General features: G+C 47.3%; 1 protein-coding gene and 1 long non-coding RNA gene across 2 annotated transcripts in view; one reads left to right on the top strand and one right to left on the bottom strand.

Annotated features, from left to right (window-relative positions):
- The window catches only part of LOC310826441, a 209165-nt gene that overhangs the window by 21396 nt on the left and 162966 nt on the right, over positions 1–24803 (bottom strand). The window lies entirely within an intron of this gene.
- On the top strand, positions 593–18798 carry GGA1 (golgi associated, gamma adaptin ear containing, ARF binding protein 1). Its single transcript, XM_083701138.1, has 17 exons — positions 593–1241; positions 2830–2914; positions 4295–4370; positions 7148–7246; positions 7760–7883; positions 8607–8707; positions 9232–9312; positions 9920–10057; positions 11004–11085; positions 11461–11568; positions 11815–11973; positions 12581–12645; positions 13634–13809; positions 13930–14216; positions 15537–15706; positions 16832–16942; positions 17202–18798. Exons 1-17 carry the CDS (start codon positions 1199–1201, stop codon positions 17310–17312), a joined length of 2016 nt encoding a protein of 671 aa, XP_083557264.1. The 5' UTR covers positions 593–1198; the 3' UTR covers positions 17313–18798.

The following is a 24803-nucleotide window of genomic DNA, read 5'->3' on the forward strand; positions in this document are numbered from 1 at the left end:
TTGTTTAGCTTTGTTGAGGCTTTTTCGGACGCGAATTCCAGGTCGTGTCCTCAAAAATCAAGACGTATGGCAGCCCTACTCATCACTCCAGGCGAATTGTGAGACCGCCTCTAAATTTAACTTGCTTGCTTTTATAAAAAATAAATAATTAATAAATAAAAATATAGAAACAATGTGTTTTCCTGGCGCCGAATCAACCGATTCAAATCACCCTGGACGCTTAGGCTGACCCTCGTGCCTCCAGTGCCACTTTGCGAATACTGGCAGGTCCCTTAAAAGAGGCCTTTGTGTTGCTTTACTGGCCAGGCGTATTTTTGCATGAATGCGCCCCACAAAGGTGACAGACCAACACGGAGAACGCCTTCAGACGTTACAGAACGCCTCCCACCGGCTCTCTCCCTTAGCCACGCCCTTTCCCGCCGTCGACCAATCAAACCGCGCCACCCATAACCCCGCCTCCGCGATAACAACGCCCTATGGCAGCTATGCGCCCTTTCCTCTCTGTAAATTTTCAAACAAGGACACGGGACTCAGAGCGGAAGTTACTCCCTACGTCTCCCCCGCCCCGCCCTTCCCGTCTCTCTCGCGGAAGCCGTCGCGCTCCAATCAAAGGCCACCAACCACCTTGACACAAGCGGTGGCAAATCATAGACGCGCAGCTTGAGACTTTCTGGGCCCAGGCGTTATTCCTCTATGATATCCCGTCAGCGGCTTCCGCGTTGTACCATAGAGATGAAAAACCAATCTCCAAGATAGAACTTGAAAACCATTGTGTTTTCCTTTCTCTCGTCTAGGAATATCCCGCCCCTTATGCCAGGCTTCCGGCTCCGGTCGTTTCCGCCGCGGCCCAGGAAGTTTACGCTACTCGTAAACTCGTCATACGGATATCAACCGCGCTCGGTGCCCATTTCACTTCCGCCCTCGGGGACGTTCTAGGCCCAGCCTGTCAACCTCAGTGACTCGGAGGAGGAAGCGGCGGACGGGGTTGTTGGTTTTTCTTTGGTTCTTTTTTTTTAAACCCCGCTCCCGGGGGCGCTCTAGCCCTCACTTCCGCGGCTGTCTATAGTTCCAAGAACGGCCCACTCTCTAGACTGTTCTCTGGAGCAGTTCCTTCTCTATGGCTCCGCGCCGCCGGAGCGGGAGGGCGGCAGGGACGTCGCGTCTTTAGCCGGGCGGCGGCGGCGGCGGCCGGGAGCAGATGGAGCCTGGCATGGAGGCGGAGACGTTGGAGTCGAGGATCAGTGAGTGCGGGGGGGAGGGGCCCCTCGGGGATTTCTAGCCCCACCCGGAGCCGCAGGTGCTGGTCCTGAGGGGAATCGTTGCCCTGGGCCTAACGCTCACCGGGGAACGGAGCTTGGGAGCTCTGGGCCAGGTAGCAGCCCAGACGCCCCCCCCCCCTTCTCGCTTTTGTTTCCTAGCGAATCGCCGGGATGCTTTGCTCCCCGGCCCCGACCCACACAGTTCGTAACGTGCGAATGTGCAGGCGTGTCCCAGGAATACGCACCCCAAGTAAAGTGCTGTTGGATTCAGTAGGCTTGCTCTGCAGTCAATCGCACCTAGAATTATTATTTTCCCCATTTCATTTCTAATTGGTAAACCGCCTTTTTACATTACCATACTCAAGGCGGTTTACACATGCACACAACAAAGATCACACATCTTATAACGATCTGATCCAGTGCAAAAAAAAAGTCATAATAAAAACATAACTTTCAAATGTGCGCAGCCACTGAAAGAGAGGGGAAGAGACGCCTCTCCTACCACACTCTTGTTAGCTCTGGTGGTAAAGTAGCAAGAGGTGCTTAAAATACATTCAGAGACATAGGCAATACCCAGTGAAGTCATACTTGAAAGTTAAGTCCACTGATCTCCCTGGTTCTGCACTTGAGTGTGAGTAAGATTGGATATCACCCATAATTTGCACTTGAATTGACAGGGAAAGAGACATTAGCTTGGGCTAACAATCGACCCCAAAATGAAGAGGACAGGTTTCATTTGGGGGCTATCCACTTTGAAGGTCTACATCCATTTCACACGAGAGTGAGTTCTGGTCTGTGAAAACTTCTGTCACAATATGGTTGTTGGTCTCTAAGCTGTATATCTTTTCTAGAGCTTCTTTCTGCCGTTTTTATTATCTATCAATACTGAGATCATTGTGTCATTCTGTTCTCCAAAGCGGCTTGATTAATGCTTTAGGATTAACCTAGTTGGTTGATCATTATAAAAAGGCATGTTGTTCTTCTTGTGCCAGAAGATTGTTGATTAGGTATACCAAGATGAAAGCAAAATAACAAACAAACAAAACCCAGTGTAGTTATTTTGGCTATGGTGAGCATCTGGTCCTTAATGCAGCTTCATTTCAGTTCAATTTTTTAACGTGATAAATTTTTTAACGTGATACTTAATAATGTAAGCTGGTGAAAATGTGGGTATGTCATCTTCCCAAGAGCTGAGGAGCTAGACTGAACCACTCTATCCTCCAGACCCAGATCTCATTCATGATCATATGAAGCTATCTAGATTGAGTCATACTGTGGATGGCACTCGCAGATCTTTTCTAATCCTGCTTTGAAAGAGCTTTCCAAGCAGTGGTGCTAGGGATTGAACGTGGGACTTTTTGCGTGCAAGACATGTGCTCCTTTCCTGAGTTATGATCTCTTTCAGTTGCCTAATTCCCACTGTATGTCGTGGCACCCTTGCAGGAAACTGTCTTTTTTTAAACTTCCCTTTATGTGGGATACCGTTGGAAAACCACTCCGGGAAACTGTTGTTCCCCTTGCAGGTAAGATCTACTCTTGACAGAAGTTTTTCTTTTCTTTATCAATTCAGATAGAGCTACCAATCCTCTGAACAAGGACCTGGAATGGGACAGCATTAATGCTTTCTGTGACCAGCTCAATAAGGAACTAGAGGGGTTAGTATACCTAATCTGTTGCCCTACAGATTATAGATAGATTAACTGTTTTATCTGTGGATGCCACTCAAGAAGTAGCCTGAGTCACTCCAAATAACTGGTTAAATGAGGGGCTTCTAGAAAAGCATTCAGAAGAAGCATATGACTGCACCAGCACCCTGTTGTTTCTGCTCTTCTGGTTTTGTGTTTTGTCACCCCCCCCTTCATTTGTACATTGATGTCCTAAGACTTTGGTTCATTTTCTTATTTTACATGAAACTGCGTTTCCTCTCATTGGGATAACATTTGTGGGGGGTGTTAGATAGTAAAAATGGGAACCTACTTCTTTGTGAAGTAGTCAGGAGTTGGGGGGTGATGGAATGACAAATAGAAAAAGGAATTAGTTAAAGAAGACATGGTTTATTGGATGGGTATGCACAAAATCAGATCTGAAAAGGTTTGATGGCACAGTGTGAATGCAGAGTTAGAGAAATACATTGTGTGGGGTAAATCTGTTTAAATGCTATGGGGATTTAGCAGATTGCAAAAAAGAATTGCTGTGCTGTGTGGGTGGGCTATAATAAACAGATAGTGTATAAGGAAATGGGAACATGGCACACCTCTCTTTGTCAGTAGTGAGTCAGGTTTCACAGTGTGGCCATTCTGGGTTACTGGAGTCTTTGACTAAGGTCTTGAATTAGGATTATGAATTCATCATGGGATAGACTATTCAGACCCCAGCCAGCATGGAAAGGGATGATGAGATTTGTAGTCCAGCATCACTTAGAGAGCACCATGTTGGCTACACCTACTCTGGAGCAACAGAAAACAAATTTGACCTATAATCTGCTCAAATTACTACTATTTCAAATTACTTCTAATGTATTTCAAATTACTGCTGCTACATATCTTCCAAACCTGAGACCTTGAAATTATGGTCTGGGAAACCACAGTAAATTACATAAAGCCTTTCAATAAAATGCCAAAACCGCTTATCTGTCAGGGGCAATTCCATTTCAGAAACCTAGGCAACCTCAGTTGCTTCAGATGCTGCTGCTGCCTGGCCTCTGGGGGCTGCCTAACAACAACTGCTAATGGGATCAGCTGAGCTAGGAGGGACAGGCAGAGACAGTGGCTGGGTGTCTTGGCTGCAAGCCCAATTCTGCTGTAGCTGGAGAGTGCTGTAAACCAATCTGCATCAAAAGTGTGCTGAAGTTGCTGGAGCTAATTGGACTGTGAAATAAAATGAACACGGGAGTAAAAGAAGGCACCCAACAGGTCCTACAAACTGCAGCACACACAGGAGTTAAAGCCAGACCGTTTGCCCCAAGTGTTTTCACAACAAGATCTTTATCACAGCAGCAAGTCCTTCAGTAACCATTCCTGTGTCTTATCATTCAGCCCACCGCTTGCCACTCGACTTCTAGCCCACAAGATCCAGTCTCCACAAGAATGGGAAGCCATTCAGGCTCTTACGGTAAGAGGTTGTGAACCATTTCCTGCCAGTTTTAACTAAAGCAGGTGTGTGGAATGGTTGGCCCTCCCGATGTTGATGAACCACAACTCCAGTCAGCCGTAGCAAGAATGACCAACGGTCAGGGATGTTGTGGAGTTTTAGTTCAGCTGCAGTTGGAGGGCCAAAGGTTCCCCACACCTGGACTAAAGGCTGGAAGGAGGGAGGTGAAGTTTCTGTGTGAATATCTCAGTCTGGGGTGTCATAACTACGTTTTGGATGCAGCCTTGGGCAGAGGTTGACCAAAGCTTAACACGAATCTATTCGAAGGCAGAGGCAGTTGGCTCAGGAGGGTTGATGAGTCCCCCCACTGTATAGCAGCAGGTCAGATAGTTTTGCCAGATGCTTTTGTTTTCTCATGGGATTCTCAGTATTTCAGAAGAGGCACTCTAGTCCCATTGTTTTCAGCACTTCAAGGACATAGCTGTCAACTTTTCCCTTTTTTTATTCCGAATAGGATTCCTCACAAGAAAAGGGAAAAGTTGACAGCTATGTTCAGGGATGATGTGGGGAGTGTTGGCCCAGAGGAGTGGTGAAAAACTTGCTCAAGCCAACAGCCTCCACTGAAACACTTTGGCAAGTTACAACTGATTTGTGTGGTTCTAGACACAGGATCAGTATAGAATTGGGGCTTGAATGGACCTGATGATTATGTACACTATGGTCTTTTTCTCAATGAAAAATCAGATAAGAGAAACAAGTGAACCAACTCTCACATTGCAGGGAAGGAAGTTTTCATAGTCCTCCACTACTGCCTCCAAAGAGATTAAGAACAAATAGATTTCCTAGGCTAATTTCTGATCCTCAGATGGACAAACGTAAAGATTGTGAATAAAAAATCGTTTGCTTACGCCACACATGGTTTTTTGTCTTGGCTCTTCTATCACAGTCTTTCATACACAGCACTTCCCACATGCTCAGAAAGCCAGTGCTGTCCTATATAAAGTGGAAGAGGATCCCCCCCACCCTTACATATTATTTAGGAAGTATTCTATCCAGTTATGTTTTCCACCCTAATGAAGGTTGTTTCGTCCGTGACTTAAGTATTCTCTTCCATTATTTTACACCATGGAACCTGACTTCAGTCTCAATTTTTTGAACTGGTATTTTCTTGACAGTGGCTCTTGGACTATTTAAGAAGTAAATAAATTGAAAACAGTGCATACAAGGGCTAGTAATGGTACTTTTCTTGGACACACACTGAAGCATTGTAGAAGAGTTGTTTTAAGTCATAGTTATTGAGATGTAAACAGTTGTCTTATGTAAATAGTTGCATGATGAAAAAGTGAATCACAGCCAATATATATTTTTTCTCCACTTCTGTGATGTCTCACAAAGCATCCCATCTTTTGAATTTTATCTTCAGTGAGTAATTCTGGCATGATGGCGAGTGAGACAAGTACTTTTTCACAAGTCCAATTATTCTAGTCCTGCTCCTCTTCATACCACCTCTTTAGAGTCATGAGCCAGCTCCTTGAAGTCATGCAATTATTTTCTTTCAAAATATCTGAGCTCCTTTGAGAAACTGCATTTCTCTTGTTGAATGCTTCTTTACAGCCATGATGACTAGGAACTTGCCTTGCCTGTGGCAATTGTGCATTACGGTTATGGCATATGGGATTTGTTCCCCATCCACACAAAACAGTTGCTTTAGATGGTTAGGAACAATAAAAGTGCTTATAATTAAATGAGCGGAAATGCTAAATAAATTGCCAAACAAAAATTAGGGTACTTAGAAATATCACATTAAAAAGAAATTCATAAACTCTCAATTTAAAAACATCTGAATAAAAATGCCTCAAATGGTGTTCTATTTAAAATGAAGTTTATAGTCACAACTGGAAAATCCCTGTTATTTCTTCCAGCCCCACTCCTTACATTCATCTTGTAACATGAATTGAGGGGACTATGACCAGGGTGCCTTCTGCTGATGTGATAGAAGCTTTCGGATTCTAGCAAGAGTAAATGCAATTGGCACATAAGAGCTTGGGAAAGAGTAAATTCTCATCTGACTATTGACATGTGAAATATGGGATCAGGTGCCTAATAAGGATACTCTTGCAGCATTCAGTGTGTCTAATGAATTCTACTCACCTGTGCACACAGCAGCATAGGAGGGCAGGATCTTTTGAGTCTCTGGGAACAGCAAACATTGATCAACACATGTCATTGACTGGTTATGTCATTATGCATGAAGGGAATGCAAGGATGATGGGAACAAACACCTGGAGGGCCGTAGGTTCCCTATGCCTGGGATAAGGAGATTCAGCTCCTACTCAGAGGTGTACCCCAGAGGTGTCAGGAAGTGGTGGCCAATTCTGCATTGAGTTCAGATGGGATTCCCTTTGATTATTTCCAGCCCTGTGAGATAGGGAAGGTAACGTGTGCAGGGAGCCACGTGGGAGCTTAAAATAGGTCTCCAAGGGACCCTATTAATAGCTGGAGTAGATTTACTGGCTGGATTCAGCCAAACATCAATGTAAAGCACAATGATGAGGTTCACTGCTGTGAGTATGGGCATCTGGAGGACAAAATGATAAACAAGGTAGTACATTTTTTAAAAAACGGGAAGAAACGTGTGATGTCTTCTGGTACGTATACTTCATAGGGTGCTGTTTGTGCCCTGCTCTAAATAGCTTCCCAGCCCTCTGTTCTATTGCACCCTGAAGCAGGGAATGGGATTAGGGCCTCCTGGGGGTTAGATATCCGTGCTCACTTCCTGCTGTCTTGCCCATGCACAGGTGCTGGAGGCCTGTATGAAAAGCTGTGGCAAACGCTTCCATGACGAAGTAGGCAAGTTCCGCTTCCTTAACGAGCTCATCAAGGTGGTGTCGCCCAAGGTGAGTCCCATCAGTGGTGTGGCAGGAACAAGAGGGGTGGCGACATAGGCTTCATTAAAACAGCAAAGAAGAAACGGTTTTCCGCCATGCAGACTTTTCAGCAGACTTAGATTCCAGAGCAGTAGAAGGCAATTTAGGGATATACATTGGCTTTATGGCAATAGCGTGGGAAATCCAGAGCTGCTTGACAGAATATGTCTTTTATTTGTTCCTTTGATTTGTGTCCTCACTCATGCTTACAGAAAGCCTCAGGTTGGCATTTGAATACCTCTTCTCCCTTTGTGGGGGTGCTGAAGTAGAGATCAGATTCCAGATGGTTTGGTCTGGACTCCTTAACTTTCAAAATACAGCAAAGGGGTAAATCCTCACTTTCCACTCCAACCAAGTACACAAAATGTCACCTTGAGCTTGTTACAAAGCTCTCTGGGACCACAGTGCAAGCCTTTCTACCAATATAAATTCCTCCTCTAAGTCCCGTCATGTTTGATGTGGGTGTGTGCTTGTTTCCCTCAGTATCTAGGAAGCCGAACCCCAGAGAAAGTGAAATCCAAGATCTTGGAGCTGTTGTATAGTTGGACGTTGGGTCTGCCCCATGAAGTGAAGATTACAGAGGCCTATCAGATGCTGAAAAAACAAGGTGAGAGACCCTTTATGAGCCCAGAGAATCCATGGCTTCCCCAACCCGCCCCCAGCTATGTGTTCTGATGCAGAAGAATGTAGTTTGTCAAGCTTTATTTATTTGTTTTTTACATTTTATTTCCCAATTTTGCCTTCAGGGAACTCAAGGTGGTATACCTGGTTCTCTCCCCCCCCCCCCCATGTCACCTTCACAGCAGCCCTGTGAAGTAGGTTAGGTTGAGAAATTGTGACATGCCCAATGTCACCTAGTGAGCTTTATTTCTGATTAGGAGTTTGAACCCTGGTCTCTCAGGGGCTAGTCCAACCCTCTCTAACCACTACACCATATTGGTTAACGTTTTGGCATTTAAAAAAAAAATCATGAACTGCACATCAGCAGCACTGGAAGGATAGTACAGTGGTACCTCGGGTTAAGTACTTAATTCAATCCGGAGGTCTGTACTTAACCTGAAACTGTTCTTAACCTGAAGCACCACTTTAGCAAATGGGGCCTCCTGCTGCCGCCACGCTGCCGGAACACGATTTCTGTTCTCATCCTGAAGCAAAGTTCTTAACCTGAAGCACTATTTCTGGGTTAGCGGAGTCTGTAACCTGAAGCTTATGTAACCCGAGGTACGACTGTATTAAGAACTGAACATTCCCCTGTCATTGTTATTCCATAACAAAAACCATGAGAAATGCAGAGACCTTTAAGTTGGTAAAAACTGCTGTTTGCTTGCAGGGATTGTAAAATGTGACCCCAAGTTGCCGGACGATGCCCCCTTCCCGCTGCCTCCTCCCAGGCCAAAGAATGTCATCTTTGATGATGAAGAGAAGTCCAAAGTAAGCACTAAATAGATGACTTTAAACTTTTCTCATTTTTCTTGTTCATCCAAGATAGAGTTTTCCGTTTTCTCAAGGTTAACTGGGGGAAATACTTCCAGGTGCAGAAGGAGCCTCTATCAGCCCCTTTAAATTTTCTGAATTTCTTACCTGCTGCAGTTTGTTTCCCCTGCAGTAACAAGCAAAAGTCTCCCGCAAAAATGGTGGAATTTCCCCCTGTATTCCCTTTAAACATCTGAATTTCCTATTTTGTTGCTAAGAGACTGGAATGTTATAGCAGGCTACCAAGCTAAATGTAAGCTACCAACCATGTGTGGTGGGTTCAAGAGACCTCTTGTTTTTGCTGCCTGCCTGGAACTGCCAAACAAGAGGATCCTTAGAGGTCCCAGTATATAGTGGCAGGTCCCAGTATATAGTTGTTGGGCTAAGTGGTTACAAGCTATAAGGCAGGGGTACAGAAATGCTCTCAGAGCAGCCTGTTTGCCCCTCAAGCCTGCTTTCCTCTGATCTATGTGCCTTTGCAGATGCTGGCTCGCCTGCTCAAAAGCTCCCATCCTGAGGACCTCCGGGCTGCCAACAAACTTATCAAAGAGATGGTTCAGGAGGTAAGCTTTCCCCACTGAGAACTCTTTCCACCTCCAGCTGTCAACCAGGTTTGTGCCGTTTGTGTGCCATTCTGCTCTTTTCCAAGGGATCTTAGAGCAGAGTCGTATCCCCACGGCAACCCTGTGACGTAGTTCAGGTAGTGAGTTGCATATCTGTGCAGGGATTTGAACCCGGATTCCATTCTGTGTCAAGCCCTCGTCCCTCCGTCCACATTGGGTGGAGGGGAGGAACAGTAAAATACCTGGCTGGAGCAGAGCAAGAAAATGGGTGGTGTGTTTTTACCTGTTCCTAGGTTGTCCTTTGCTGTTGTGCTGAGGGGTGGAGGGGGAAAGAGATTCTTGAGCTTCAGAAGTACAGTTTGCTGTTGTAAAAGGAACAGTAATAGTTCTCTATAATGCAGCTGGGTAATGTCCCCCAGTGTCCAGGGTGTCGTGGCATTCTCCCAGCATGCAGCGGTGTCAGTGGTGTAAAACTGGAGGGTCTCAAATCACTGTCCAAACCAGAGTCCCTTCCACGTGGCATCCCAGAAAGTGGGCCACTTATTCTGAGTTTTCCAGAGGGGTAAGGAAGAAATCCCAGCTGCTCTCACCCTTCCACTTCTTCCAGGACCAAAAGCGAATGGAGAAGATCTCCAAGAGGGTGAACGCCATTGAGGAGGTGAACAACAATGTGAAGCTCCTGACTGAGATGGTGAATAACTACAGCAAAGGGGAGACAACCGAGAGCAGCGAGGACCTAATGAAAGTAAGAAAAGAGCTGTCCTAGTTGTGGGAGCTTTTTACAGTGGTACCTCGGAAGTCAAACGGAATCTGTTCTGGAAGTCCGTTCAACTTCCAAAACGTTCGGAAACCAAGGTGCAGCTTCTGGTTGGCTGCAGGAAGCTCCTGCAGCCAATGGGAAGCCATCGAAGTTGTGTTGGACATTTGAGTTCCAAAGAATGTTCACAAACCGGAACACCACCTGGGTTTGCAGTGTTCGGGAGCCAAAACATTTGACTCGCAAGGTGTTCAGGATCCAAGGTACAACTGTAGTTCCTTCAGCTGGACTTGGTGAAATTAATGATGATTTCAAATTGACACAAACCATAAATATCATTACAGGAATTTCAGAAACCTCCCCAAATACAAAACAATTGTGTTTTTAGACTGTATATCAGGAGTGGGGAGCAGGTTCCAGCTGGAGGTCTAGTTCCTGACCATCCCCTACCCTCGCAGGCCATTTTAACAAGTGGGCAGGACCTGTCAATCCTGGCGTCACAATGACATCAGGTGTTCCAATGTAACAGATTTCCTTTGTGGGCATGAATTGAGTTCCACCTGCTGGGGAAGATACTTTGCGTTGCTTGCTTGAATTCAGGTTGGCAGTGCAAAGGAATATTTGCACTGAAAGCAAGCCCTGCTTTGGATCTTGCTCTAACTGTTGATCTCAGCCGGGCTTGCTGTCCAGGGCCAGTCTGGTTCTTGCCACTGACAGCAAGTCTCCTTTGTCAAGGAGTAGCCAGAAGCATTTTTTAAGGTTCCCAGGTGTTACTTGTGCCGTTTCTCTACCTGACCCACACGTGACATCACCTGTGATATCAGGTGTGGGCAGGTGTGTGAGACTTGGGGGGGGGGGACGAACTAGTCAGCCAAATTGCAACCCCTGCTGTATATAGCTCCATATTATGAAACCGACTCTTTCCCCATTGCAGGAGCTGTACCAGCGTTGTGAGCGCATGAGGCCCATGCTTTTTCGGCTTGCTAGTGATACAGAGGACAACGATGAGGCACTAGGTAAATGCAGTCTGCCACCTTAGATGGTGACAAGGGCCTTCCTATTCTTACCCATTCCCATTCCCACCCCCACGCTTCCCTACTTCCACCTCTTGCTGAGCTGTTCAGGACAGGACAGTTGGATGGGTGGGTGGAGGTCCTTGAGAAAATATTCCAAATTTCAGAACTGGATAAGTGAAGACTGTACTTTAATTGCATCAGTAGACCCACCAGGATGACAATCTAACTCTCAGTAGCCATCTACATGCTTTTAGCAATGCGGTACATTCTTGTTGTGGAAAATCGAGTTTTAGGCTTCAACATTCACACACATTCTTGTTGAATAATGGGGTACTGGGGCACCCTGTGATCATCATCTTTGTCCTCCTGTTGCAGCGGAAATTTTGCAAGCCAATGACAACCTGACGCAAGTGATCAACCTCTACAAGCAGCTTGTGAAAGGAGAGGAGATCAACGGTGAGACTGCGGCTGGTTGTCTCCCAGGTAAGGAAGCCCAAGGAACGGACTGCCCTAAAGGGAAGGTTTTGCTTTGTCCTTTCCAAAGCAAGAACCTGACCACGAAATATTGCCAAGTGAAATTGGTTGGGCATCCAAACTTGCAATTACAGAAGTGGAAGGAGGAAGGTCTTGGCAATAGGGCTGGGTCAGCTGAGCAGAAAATATAGGAAACGGGGGATTGTGGAACAAGCATCTAACTAGCATAATTGACTTGCTTGCCTCTTCTCATAGGCAGCACTTCAGCACTCCTGGATCTATCCGGACTCGACATGCCAACCACAAGCCCCTCCTACCCAGCCTTACCAAGCTTCTCAAGTGGTGGCTCAGCAACTTCTGTGCCAGAGCAGACCAGCTCCGTCTCTCTGCTGGATGACGAGCTCATGTCATTAGGTGAGTCCAGGGAAACTCTGAAGCCACCGGGAAATGGAAAGTGTCTGGCGTTCAAGGAGTACACGGAATGGGGCTGGGCAAAACGGGAAGATGTTTGTGATCATGAAATGTAAGGGGGAGAAACTAACTAAAAAAAAAAAAATGAAATGTAAGGGGGAAACTGGTTAGTTTCTCCACCAAACCTGGTGGGAGTAGGGGAGGACCTCCTTCTCCAGTTTCTCTGCTGTACATATTTATTTAAAACACTACCCCTTTTGCCCTCCATAGAGCTCAACACCTTTAAAGACAAGGACAAAAACCACATATTAAAATCTAAAACAACTATTGCAGGGTAAGAGTGAAACAGGAGCAGGAAATAACAGAATACAACAGTAATCTTTAAAAACCCACCCACCCACCACCACCATTCTGTAAGAGAGCACCTCGGAGCCCAAGGAAGGCTCTACCAGTTTGCAGAAGGCCATTAAGGAAGATGAGAGGTGACCTTCCCTGAAAGGGTGTTCCAAAGGCAGGATACAGTTTACAAACCTCTGCCTGCTCCTACGCTCTGTGGATTCTCCATTCTGGCATCATGGGATCTCCTTTATCTTTTTCTTCGCCTCTCTAGGGCTTAATGATCCAGCAACTCCCTCAGCCCAGGGTACAGATAACAGTGGCTGGAACAATTTTCAGGTAAGGGCTTGGTTTTTAGAAAATATTAATTTCTTTTTAAGAGAATTCAGAACCCTTTTGGGATGGGAGAAGAACTGCAGCTGATGCTGCAGGTTTTTCAAGGAGGAAAGAAGGTCACCTGTAAGGCCAAACTATTCATTTTCTCCACTGGATTTGTCCTATGAAACCTGCACATGGATGATCACAACTGAAGATTGCATGTGTGTATTTTTGCTCAGAGTGTGTATTCTGAAGAACTGAAACTGACTATATTCCCACAGCATGTGTACAAGGGCCGGTGGTGGGGAAACATGCATACATACATACATACAATCATTGAATATGGCAATCTGTGTGTGCATGTGGTTTCTATGTAGAAGTAACGTATGAAGGAAATGCTGTAAATTCTGAGGTAGTTCTCATCATCTACTACCACTTCAGGATGTTGGCTCTTCAACTGGGAATGAGGGGAACTTTCAGTCGGACTAGAACAAAGCTCCATTGCACATGAAAACCAATCTCCCTGCTCCTAGTGGTCTTTGTGAGAGGAAGGGGAAGTCCTGCTTTCTTGGAGTGGAGAGAAAAGGATGGAAGTAGCTTGAGGCTGCAGCTTCCCTTCATCATATGAAGTCTCCAGCAAATGGAGAGTTGCCTCTTATTTTGTGGGTTAACAGGCGTTTCCCTCTATTGCTTGAGAGTGCACATTCATCTTGTAGTAATAACATTCCCATCATCCCCATCATTCCTTGAGTGGTGCTGTCAGTGTGGGGCTTGTGCAAGTCTGCTCTGTGGAAATGTACAAACTTGCAAACCACTGCAGTCCTTCCAGCTGTGTTCTGAGGCAGAATCACAGTAGTTTGCCAGAGCTGTCATCGTGTGTCGAAGGCCATGTATTGAACTATGTTCTTTGTACTGGGTGGTAATATTGCTGATCTCCCTGCCAAGGGGTTTTGCTTCAGTTTGCTTGCTCTTGGTTGCATTGATGTTAGTTCTTCTCTTTCCACTGCAGTCTTCTGACAGCCCTGAACTTGGCGCGCCCCCAGTCCCACCCACCCCAGCGGGGAAAGCTGATGCTGGACCACCTGCTACGACACCTCCTGCTGCCAGCGGCATGGATGACCTGGATCAGCTGGGCAAGACTTTGATGCAACAGTCTCTTCCCCCAGAGTCTCTGCAAGTCAGATGGTAGGAAGCAAGGTGGGGAAGGGCCGGCTGCAAGGAGGGAGAGCAGCTTCTGGCTGAAGTGGAAGCCCGTCTTCCTGCTCCTTCTCTCAACAGCTTGTGTCTCTCTTGCCCACTTTGCAGGGAGAAGCAGCCCCCGCCACGGTTGACACTGCGCGACCTCCAAAACAAGAGCACTTCCAGCCCAGCTGTGAGCACCAGCAGCGCCCTGCCTCTCTTCCCAAGCCTCTCTTCAAACCCTCCTGCCCCCTTGCCCCTGTCCTCCGAGCAGCCAGCACCTGCTGCAGTCCCTCGGGGGCCCCCAACACCTTCTGGAGCCACGCTCCCCACAGCAGGTCTCCCTGCTTCCACATCCCCCCTGGAAATCTCACTGACAAACGTCACGGTGCCTCTGGAATCCATCAAACCAAGTGAGTCTGGGCAGAGGTGGAGGGTGGCCTTACCCTGGGACAGGTGGCTTGGCTCAGCTGCTTGAGATACTTGGGGCTATTCATTCTGCAAGCACCTTTTCTCTCAGATGGGTGGAAGGGGCTTGATCTTCGCCAGGGTGGGTTGATGAAGCTTACCTCCCAGCAAGGTGTTGGACTCCAGGATGCAAGGTGGTGGCTCTCCTAGTTCTTCTCAGCTCTCTGATGGACTGGTAGGAAAGAGCACATATACAGGAGGCCGCCATGTGTTGAAACCCTTCTTGTAAATAAGTCCCAGCCCAAGAAGGTCTTCTGCACCTGTTGCAAAGCATCTTCACTTGCTCCGACTTTTAGAGGCTAAGTGTTAGCTGGGAGCAGGGCCGTCTTTAGCATATGTGCCGCCAGGGTGCAAAGATCTGCCCAGCGCCCCCAAATTTAGTTTAGCGAAACAGTCGTGTCAAAGGTGCCGCTGCACAGCAGCTCAATACAATATGGAACGTAATATTTTGATGTAAGAGTTCATTTCACATGCACGGCACTGTTGTGAATGACAAGCGCCATCATTGAATCTAACAAGCACCGCCATTGTGAATGATAAGCACCGCAGCTAGCACAACGTGTCTTTAGTGAATGAGCGCACAAAGTTGAAAGTCCTTTAGTGAAACGGTAGGTATACATTTCGGTAATACCTAGGTGTATATGTATTTTGTTTTTCTAGCTTGCTCAAAATTATTTATTATTTCGTAACAGGTAAATAGTTAAGAGCTTAGGCGGCTCCAGTGGCGGGCGCCTGGTGCCCCCCAGAATTCGGCACCTGGGCGCCCTGCACCCCTTGCACCCGTGGGTAAAGACGGCCCTGGCTGGGAGGAGACTGTGGGGAAGGACTTAGGATCTGCTTTTCAGTATTGAAATTGACGTGTCTTTACCTCTTTACAAACCTGTTGTTGCCAGCCTTTGCTGCATCTGAGAAAGGATGTGCTATTAACTTAAACAGCATTAAACAAGGAGATTGAGTTACAAGCTGTTCTCAGCCTTGTTTGGGCTCCAGAGGGCGCCTGTGGCAGCACAATGGGTCAGTGTGTCTGGCAGCTAACCAGAAGGTTGGTGGCTTGAGCCCACCCAGGGACAACTGGGCAGAATTCCTGCATTACAGGGGGGTGGACTAGAAGACCCTTGGGGTCCCTTCCAACTCTACAGTTCTATGATTCAAATGTTATAATGTCCAACATGTAATTGCGTTTAGCCAGCGAGTGAATTGTTTGCCTCTGCGGAATGAACCAATCCTCTCTCTTCTGTGGTTCTCCTGGTATGTCTTTGCTCCAGGCAACATCCTGCCGGTGACAGTGTATGACCAGCATGGATTCCGCGTCCTTTTCCACTTTGCCAAGGACTCTCTGCCTGACCGGCCTGATGTGCTAGTAGTGGTCATCTCCATGCTCAGCACAGCCCCCTTGCCCATTAGGAACATCATCTTTCAGTCTGCCGTCCCCAAGGTATTTTATTGACTTACTTCATTCATATCCTGACTTCCTTTCGGTGCAGGATCCAAAGCAACTCAAAGCATGAATTAAAACAGATGCAACCAAAACCACAAATATAACTAAAAGCAATTTTTAAAAGTAACTTATTATAAGCAGGTTCTAGTGCAACACACTAACCACTACTCCACACTGCTTTGAGAAGGTAGAGGAAGACATCAGGCCTGCAACCCTTCCCAGGGCCCCATGAACACTACCTGTGCAATCTTCATACATTCCTCTTGCCTCCATTTTTAATAACTTAGGAGTGGGAGGCGGTGTAGCTCTGTGGTAATAACCATGCTTTATTTTCAGAAGGTCTCAGGTCCCTTCCCCTGGCATCTCCTGTTAAAAGGATCTTGAAATATCAGAGCTAAAACAGGGAAGATCCTGCCTGAGACCTTGGAGTCCTGCTGCTAGTTGAAAAAAGATGTCCATGGGCTTTGTCTGCCAGTGGTCTGTTTTATACAAGACGATTTCAAATTTTGGCCCAGTGGTCATTTGCTGCCAATCCCCACACCAGCGGTTTGGGACCAGCGTTGGGCTTCAATTCCCATCATCATCAGCCAGCATGGCCAGTGGTCAGGAATGCGGGTGGCAGGAAATTGTAGTCCAGCATCATCTCAAGGGTTGTGGGTCTGAGACCCACATTGGGCAAAAAGATTCTTTGCATTGCAGAGGGTTGTGTCTCTTGCAACTGTACAGTTCTATGATTCTATGTACTCAGTTGTATATTGGCACTTGTACTGTAAAGATTAGCTGTATTTGGAACACCAAATGTGAGGACCCTGCCCCCTAAAACAGTCAAAGATCGGGAAAAGTATTGGTCCGGTTTACATTTCCTGCCGTCCACTGTGAAAAAGAAAGAGCCAGGTTTCTTAAATCCTGAGCCAAAGCTCCCAGATTATTGCATTAAATCAAGCTTCTGGGCACTAGGGGGAGCTGTTTTCACAGCAGCATAAGATGGAGACGGAGCTTGGAAGACTCTAACCAGGTGATCTTTCCATCTTGGCTGCTTAGAAGCAGGTTTATGAGATTCTCCAGTCTTTGACAGCTTCAGGTCAGTCACTGAATCCTCCTAATGCACTCTCGTTTCTGTAGGTGATGAAAGTGAAGCTGCAGCCACCCTCGGGGACAGAGCTTCCGGCATTCAACCCTATTGTGCCCCCCACTGCAATCACCCAGGTCCTCCTGCTTGCTAACCCACAGAAGGTAATGGCACCTCGGCAGAGGGGTAGGGTGGGCGGCATTTCTTGTCCTATCAGCGTCAAACTGCTAATGCCCTGCCAGCATTTTTTCTTCCCCCTCCCTCCTATATTAAGAGCCCTGCGGGATCAGGGCAGTTGTGCTTCAAGTCCACCACCTTTTCCCCAGATGCCTGTAGTAAACCCTTAAGCACAACCCCCTGAGTGCAAGAGGCACCCCATAAGAAGAGAAACCTCACCTGTCGCTCATCTTTCCCTCTGTCCAGGAGAAAGTAAGACTACGATACAAGCTGACCTTCACCATGGCCGACCGAACCTACAATGAAATGGGCGACGTGGACCAGTTCCCCCCTCCAGAGTCATGGGGTGACCTTTAGTTGCTGCCGCCGCCGCTGCACTGCGTCTGGCTTCAAAGGATCCTGCCGCCTCTAGGACAAGAGCTTTCCCAGAGCTGGCTGGCCCTCAGACCAAGCTCTCAGACTGGAATGGCTGGCAGCTGGCCGTAGGCTGTGTGTGGAGGACAGTGGGCCGAGGGGAGGCCTGCTGGGGTTGGTGGGGGCAGGGCTGGTTGAGTGAGTTGTTCTCCGTTCTTCTAACTTGGTTTCTGAGCCCCCTCCTCTCACCTTGCTCTCCCAGCTCTTGCCTTTCCCCCCACGGAAGAGGGCGGTCACAATCAGCTCCGAGAAGTCCGGGGAGAGACTCCTGGGACCGTTTCCCCTCCTCTTTCCTGCTTAAGGTTATGTTGGACCTGACCCCCCTTCCCAACCTTCAGCTCTTTTCACACTCCACCCTGTCCACACACAAGCTCTGCTTCCCTGTGTCCCAACACGAAGCTGGGCTGGGGTCTCAGATGGGGTAAAAGGCACCACCGTTTTGCCACCGGAGGCCTAGTTTTTGGCGCCTGTTCACGACTCTGCTGGCAAAACAGCCTTGACACAACAGGAGGGTGTTTGGGTCTGTTTTGCTCACGAGGCCTTTCCTTCACCCTGGGCTGGATCATGGCCGTGGGCTAACGCTCCCCATGCTGAATGAGCCACCAGTGAGCCGAGTCTGACTCAGCTAATGGGATGGGTGAGGAGGAAAGCGGGTAGTGTGCCTCGTCTATTATGCCTTACGTTCAAAGGGTTGGTAGTTGTGGCCTGTTGTGCAGCTGCAAGGGAGGGGTCGTAGTCCACACTCTCCTTTCCTTTCTGGGAGAGGAAGCCGACAATACCAAGAGGCTGCCTACAGGGTGAAGAGGGGCCCACTATATCGCCTGTGTGGCACTGTGCAGCTCCTGCATTTCACAGCTAAATATGGCACAGGCCTGGTACTCGGGAAGAGGGCACTGAGGAGGAAAGAGTTGCCATAACAATGTCTGGTTCCCCACAGACCTTTGCCAGCTGAAGCTGCCCCTCTTCTCCCGCCCACCAACTGGTGTGCTCACAGGATTTGGGCTAGGAAGCGCCCACTCTGACTGACTTGAGTTCTCCTCAAGCCTGAGTGGGAGTGAGGCCTCAGCAAGTTACTGAACAGGCTGCTCCCCGGCAGGTGGACTTGAGCTTTACGGTTGAGAGCAGTGGGTGGGATTGTGAAGAACGATGTTTTGCCCAGGGGGCTTACGTCCCTGTTTCTGACAACAATTATCTCCTTTTGGTAGGAAAGCCTTTCTGAAGTGGGGTTCTGCTGTGACTGGATACTTTTACTTTCTGGTCTCTTTCAGGGTTCTCTTTGACCCCTTTCTAGATTCGGTTTGGTTTGGTTCTTGAAACAGGCTTGTATATATATTTTTGGTGAAAATTCTGCCTATGGAAAAGGACTTTAAAATAGACCCTGTGTGAAATCTGCTGTATTAATGGGAAATAAAACAATTTCTTTCCTGAAGCGCATTAGTCAGGACTTGATTGGAAGGGCACGAGGATCCCATGCTCTGCTTATCTCTCACTTGCAGGCCTTTGTCTTTTCTCCACTTAACCCTGTCTTGATCCTCACTACCTTAGACACGGTCACTACTGTGTGTACTCTGCTTTTAAAAAAACCCATCAAAATACTATTTTGAGAAAAGCTGAATTCTGTGCTCTGTATTATGCAAATACGCTTGTTTTTTATTTGTTTTACTCTACCCCTCCTAGTTGTAAGGGCACAGAAGTTTTACTCTGCTTTGGCAGCACTGCCTGCCTAATTCTAAATGTTTTGTCTTGAGGGCTAGGAAATTGCTTTTTTAAAAAGTCAAAATTCTCAAGATACTAACATGCACGCCCAGTTCCCAATTCTAGACTTGGATCTGTAAGCACGGAATATGCACAGCTCAGTCTGTAGTTCCACACCTGTAAATGGTTGACTTTAAGAAATACTCCAGAAGTTGTTGGAAGTAAAAATTGTGCATCACTTAGTAAATCCCCCCCCCCCCCAATATTAACCCTGTTCATCTCGGAAATGGAAAATGAGACCACTTTTTCTGTTACGTTTTGCAATCGAGGAAGTGCTGCAATAATTAGTGACTTCAGGTGCTTTAATTGTTTAGACTGGATAATTGCCTATGTTCCGGTCAGGACAAAGAGATAAAAGTTTTAGATGCCTGCAATGACTGTGCCCTGGAACATTTGGTCATGAAACTGACTAGAGGGGATGCAACCCTTAACTTAAGGGGCACCCAAGACCTGGTGCAGGATGTAAACATTGAACCATTGGCAAAACAAAAACCCTGCTAATATAATGTAGTTGTACAAATCTACATTCTGGTTGCCTCACCTTAAAAAGGATCCTTGTAGAGCTGGGAAGGTTCAAAGTTTAAGGGCAACCGAAGTAACTTGAGGGGTTGAAGCATCTCTCCTATAGGAAAGGAGATTATCTTTGGGCCTTCTTAGGTTAGAAAAAAAAGGCAAGGGGACATGATAGAGGTGTATAAGACTATTCAAAGTGTGGGGAAGTGGATAATAAGTTTTTCTCCCTCATAACGCTCAAACTCAGGGACATCCAATGAAGCTGAGTGTTGCTGAAAGATTGAAGACGGGGGGGGGGGGACACAACACATAGTTAAACTACGGCATTTGCTCCCACAGAAGGTATTGATGGTCACCAACTGGGATGTCTTTAAAAGAGGATTAGACAAATCCATGGAGGATCAGGTTATTGATAGCCACCAGCCATGATGGCTGGAGTCCACTTACCATATTGGAGGTGCTGTTGGTAGAGCATGGGACTCTTAATCTCAGGGTCATGGGTTTGAGTCCCACATACCTGCATTGCAGGGGGTTGGACTAGATGACCATTATGGTCCCTTCCAATGCTAAAGTTCTATGATTCTGAATACCAGTTGCTGACAATCACGGGTGGATGGAGTGCTGCTGCTGGCTTTCTACAAGCATCTGGTTGGCCACTGTGAGGTCAGAAGGCTGGATTAGAGGGGCCATTTATCTTCTTAGAGGACTCTGAGCCCCAGCAACCATTTCCAGTCATCCCGGCTTCTGTTCCTCTATCTCAATTCCTGTTTCAGTGCCAGGAACATCCATGTGACATTAAGATACGAATATGGCAACCACCGTTGGCTCCTTGTTTTTGTTAGGGTTGTGAGGGTGCGATGATCTCCTCAAGAGTCAGACTATTTCTGCATTTGTGGAGGCGTGGAATTGCTACCAAAGCTAACCAAGGCATTAACCCTGGAAAATGTCACCTCTTCCTCCTCCTCCTCCTACTGCCGGCAAGCTTGGTCTCAGCTCAAACTTGTGGGCTTGTCGTTTGTGGCTGGGTCTGCTGTGTGCAGAGCTCACACTTCCTCTTCTTCCCCACTTCCCACTCCTTTTGCAGAGGCCTCTGCAGCAATAATTGCTGCTGTGTGTCGCAGAGCTGGATTCAGCAGTGGTTGTGGAGGCCAGAAGGTAGCTACTTAACAGCGTGCAGCTGGATGTCTTGTTTGGGGACATAATACTGCTCCCATCTCCAGCTTAGGAGCTGTCTTGAAGATCTTGTCTTGCAAACTCTCTTTAAAAAAGAGTCCAAAATCTGCTGCAGTCTCTAGAGAGCACAAATCTCGTGTTCCATTCCTTGCAACAACCCTCTAAGCAAAATGGCACTACTATTGACAGCTTGAATCCTCTGCAGTAAGGTAGACTTCCCACACATATCTTAGTAGAAACAGGTTGGGTTACAAAAAAAGGAAGCTGGAAATTAATCATAATTTGTGTTGTTGTAGTAGTAGTAGTTGTTTATTATGGTCATTCATTTTTTGCAATGTTTATTATTATTTCAACTTGCATCCCAACCTTCCTCCCAAAGGAGCCTAAAGAAATGACTTGTGTGGCTTTTCCAAGTGATGAGGAATCGTGGTGTGATGGACTACAGCAGTGGCATTGAGGATAAGTCACTGAGCATTGATATGTCCAGATAAGAATCAGGAAGGTTGTTTCCAGCTTCCTCTCTGATAGACGTAACATATAGGCAATTCTTCTGTCTGCATTGCAGCTTCTGAGATGGTAGGCACAGTCCCGCAACAATAAATTCTGTGCTTGTTTATTTTGTTGGGGCTTAGATCCCGTTTCTGTCCTAGTGGCCTTCTCTCTCCTGAGTAGGCCAAGCTTGATCCTCCCCATGGAACCCAAAAGTGGCATCTAAATGGCATCTTCCCTCCTTATCCCACTGAATCCCCATCTGCCATGAATGCTTTAATTGAGATTCCTGCATGACCGGGGGGCGGGGCTTGGACTAGATGACACTCGAGGTTCCTTCCAACTCGAGGATTCTATGATCTCTCTGGTCTGCAGTAGCACCTGAAGAGAAGCACACTAGATCCTTTTTTTAATGATGTTTGATATTCATGCCCCTGAGAAGTCCTAACTAAAAGGGTTAGGGAGGGGACCTGAGATGATGATTGATGATGATGATAATAATAGGTAAAGGTACCCCTGCCCGTAAGGGACGCAGGTGGCTCTGTGGGTTAAAGCCTCAGCGCCTAGGACTTGCCGATCAAAAGGTTGGCGGTTCGAATCCCTGCGGCGGGGTGCACTCCCGCTGCTCTGTCCCAGCGCCTGCCAACCTAGCAGTTCGAAAGCACCTCCGGGTGCAAGTAGATAAATAGGGACCGCTTACCAGCGGGAAGGTAAACGGCGTTTCCGTGTGTGGCTCTGGCTCGCCAGATGCAGCTTGTCACGCTGGCCACGTGACCCGGAAGTGTCTTCGGACAGCGCTGGCCCCTGGCCTCTTAAGTGAGATGGGCGCACAACCCCAGAGTCTGTCAAGACTGGACTGGGGTACCTTTACCTTTACCTTTACCCCTGCCCGTACGGGCCAGTCATGTCCGACTCTAGGGTTGTGTGCTCATCTCGCTCTAGAGGCCGGGAGCCGGCGCCGTCCGAAGACACTTCCGGGTCACGTGGCCAGCGTGACGAAGCTGCAGCTGGCGAGCCAGCACCAGCGCAGCACACGGAAATGCCGTTTACCTTCCCGCTATAAAGCGGTACCTATTTATCTACTTGCACTTAAGAGTGCTTTTGAACTGCTAGGTGGGCAGGAGCTGGGACCGAACGACGGGAGCTCACCCCGCCGCGGGGATTTGAACCACCGACCATACGATCAGCAAGTCCTAGGCACTGAGGTTTTACCCACAGCGCCACCCGCGTCCCGATGATGATAATAAATTTTATTTATACCCTGCCCTCCCCGGCCAGGACTGGGCTCAGGGCGGCTAACATCAAGATATACAATACGTTAAAAACATAAAATCAAACAATTAAAATGCAGATTAAAATCAAAATAAAAACCAATGGTAACCCACAAATTATAACTATAGGGTTTGGGGACATTTAATGCTCACCAGGCCTAGCAAGAGGGGCAAACACTTTGGAACAGCCCAGCTGCAGTTCATGGAGAGCAGAAGGAAAATTGGCTCCAGGCTCTGTCCATTACAGCCTGTTGAGTAATAAATTTAACTTCAGCAGCCCCTTTACATCACAGGCGACACTACTTTCCATCTTGTCTCTGTGTCGAACATATCAGCTGATGCAGGCTGCATTCTATATGCACGCCTGCAATGAATCTAAAATTTGAGCGCTCAGCTGCAGCATAGGGGCTTTTGCCAAAGTATGTGCAATGAAGTGGTCATAGTAGTAGTAGTTGTTGTTTATACTTTGTGGTAGAATTGCTACAGGAAATATATGTGACTGGAGAGAATCAAGACTAAGCCCCAGAAACTGAGTACTGGAGGGCTACAGGCTCTCGATCCTTGCCCTTAAAGATTAATAATAATCATAATGACTGAATAATTTAGGCCATCAGATTCATGTGTGCTTGATAAAGGTAACTAGGTAACCTCGAAGCCTGCATAGCCCCTAGTTCAACAGAAGGGCACCAGTAATCTGTACAAGACGAAAACAAAACACTGATAGCAGTTCTAACCTAGCCCAGCTAATAGATAAATTTAGCAGCCGTGAGAATGCAACCTTTTTAGTAGCCGGCCTGAGGCAGTTCTTTCCTCCTTTCCTTTTTCATTTACAATTATAGAACTTTATCTCTCGATGTGCTCACCCTGACCACTTCCTCACCTTAATTTTCCCACTTCTCAGTAACTTCATGCACTTTGTCCCCTATAATTATTTGCCTGCCTGGGCTTTCTCTGCAACGATTGGCTTGCAAACGGCTGCAAATTGAGAGATTGCTGACAGAGTTTGGGGGGGGGGGTGTTGGGGGTTTAGAACACAACAGTCATTTCCATCCAGGGTGTGCCTAGGAAGGTTACTGCACATTTCAGAAGGCTTAATGTCACCTCTTTGAGCACTGCTCCCAGCATCATCGCTCCAGATCTCATCACACCACGTGGCTGTGGTCCAGCTCCCAAACGATCATGTAAACTGCCTCAATGAACAAAGCAATAAAGGTAAAGGTAAAGGGACCCCTGACCATCAGGTCCAGTCGTGGCCGCCTCTGGGGTTGTGGTGCTCATCTTGCTTTATTGGCCAAGGGAGCCGGCGTACAGCTTCCGGGTCATGTGGCCACCATGACTAAGCCGCTTCTGGCAAACCAGAGCAGCGCACGGAAACGCCGTTTATTTTCCCGCCGGAGCGGTACCTATTTATCTACTTGCACTTTGATGTGCTTTCAAACTGCTAGGTTGGCAGGAGCAGGGACCGAGCAACGGGAGCTCACCCCGTCACGGGGATTCAAACCGTCGACCTTCTGATTGGCAAGTCCTAGGCTCTGTGGTTTAATCCACAGCACCACCCGCGTCCCTGAACAAAGCAATAGGTGTCCAATAATTTTTTTTTTTGGGGGGGGGGTGTTTGAGGCAGTGATGTCAGGACTTTGGGGCAGATGCCCAGGACTCCACTCAGCAAAAGGAGCAAGATGGCCCCTGAATGCATCAGGGCTGGCTTCCCACATTTTGAATGAATGCACATTACCATTTAAAGGTGTGTGCACACTACGTGATAATAGGCATTCAACGCTGGATGCCAAGCACCTTTTCAGAGTCCTGGAAACATGACACAATCCCCATATTGTCAATAGAGTACTGTGGAGTATTGGTTGGAGTGTTGGACTAGGACCTGGGAAACCAGGGTTTGGATCCCAACCCAGACATGAAGCACACTGGGTGCCGCTGGGCTAGCCACTGTCTCTCAGCCTAACCTACCTCACAGAGTGGTTGTGAGGATAAAATTGTGACGGGCGAACCATTTATCCCACCTTAAGCTCCTTGGAGGGAAAGGTGGTACAGTGGTACCTTGGTTCACGAACTTAATCTGTTCTGGAAGTCTGTTCTTAAACCAAAGCATTCTTAAACCAAGGCGTGCTTTCCCATAGCAGCGGGGGACTCAATTTACAAATGGAACACACTCAACATGTTCTGCTTCCAAGGCAAAGTTTACAAACCAAAACACCTACTTCTGGGTTTGCAGCGT

This window comes from Podarcis gaigeae (genome assembly GCF_964106915.1).
Source record: "Podarcis gaigeae genome assembly, chromosome: 10".
NCBI lineage: Eukaryota > Metazoa > Chordata > Lepidosauria > Squamata > Lacertidae > Podarcis > Podarcis gaigeae.

Excerpts from the sequence above, each read along its gene's own strand:
- GGA1 (XM_083701138.1), top strand. The coding sequence starts at position 1,199 with ATGGAGCCTGGCATGGAGGCGGAGACGTTGGAGTCGAGGATCA. Across the intron at positions 1,242-2,829 it reads GACGTTGGAGTCGAGGATCA|ATAGAGCTACCAATCCTCTG; the intron begins GTGAGTGCGGGG and ends TTATCAATTCAG. Across the intron at positions 13,810-13,929 it reads GAGTCTCTGCAAGTCAGATG|GGAGAAGCAGCCCCCGCCAC; the intron begins GTAGGAAGCAAG and ends CCCACTTTGCAG.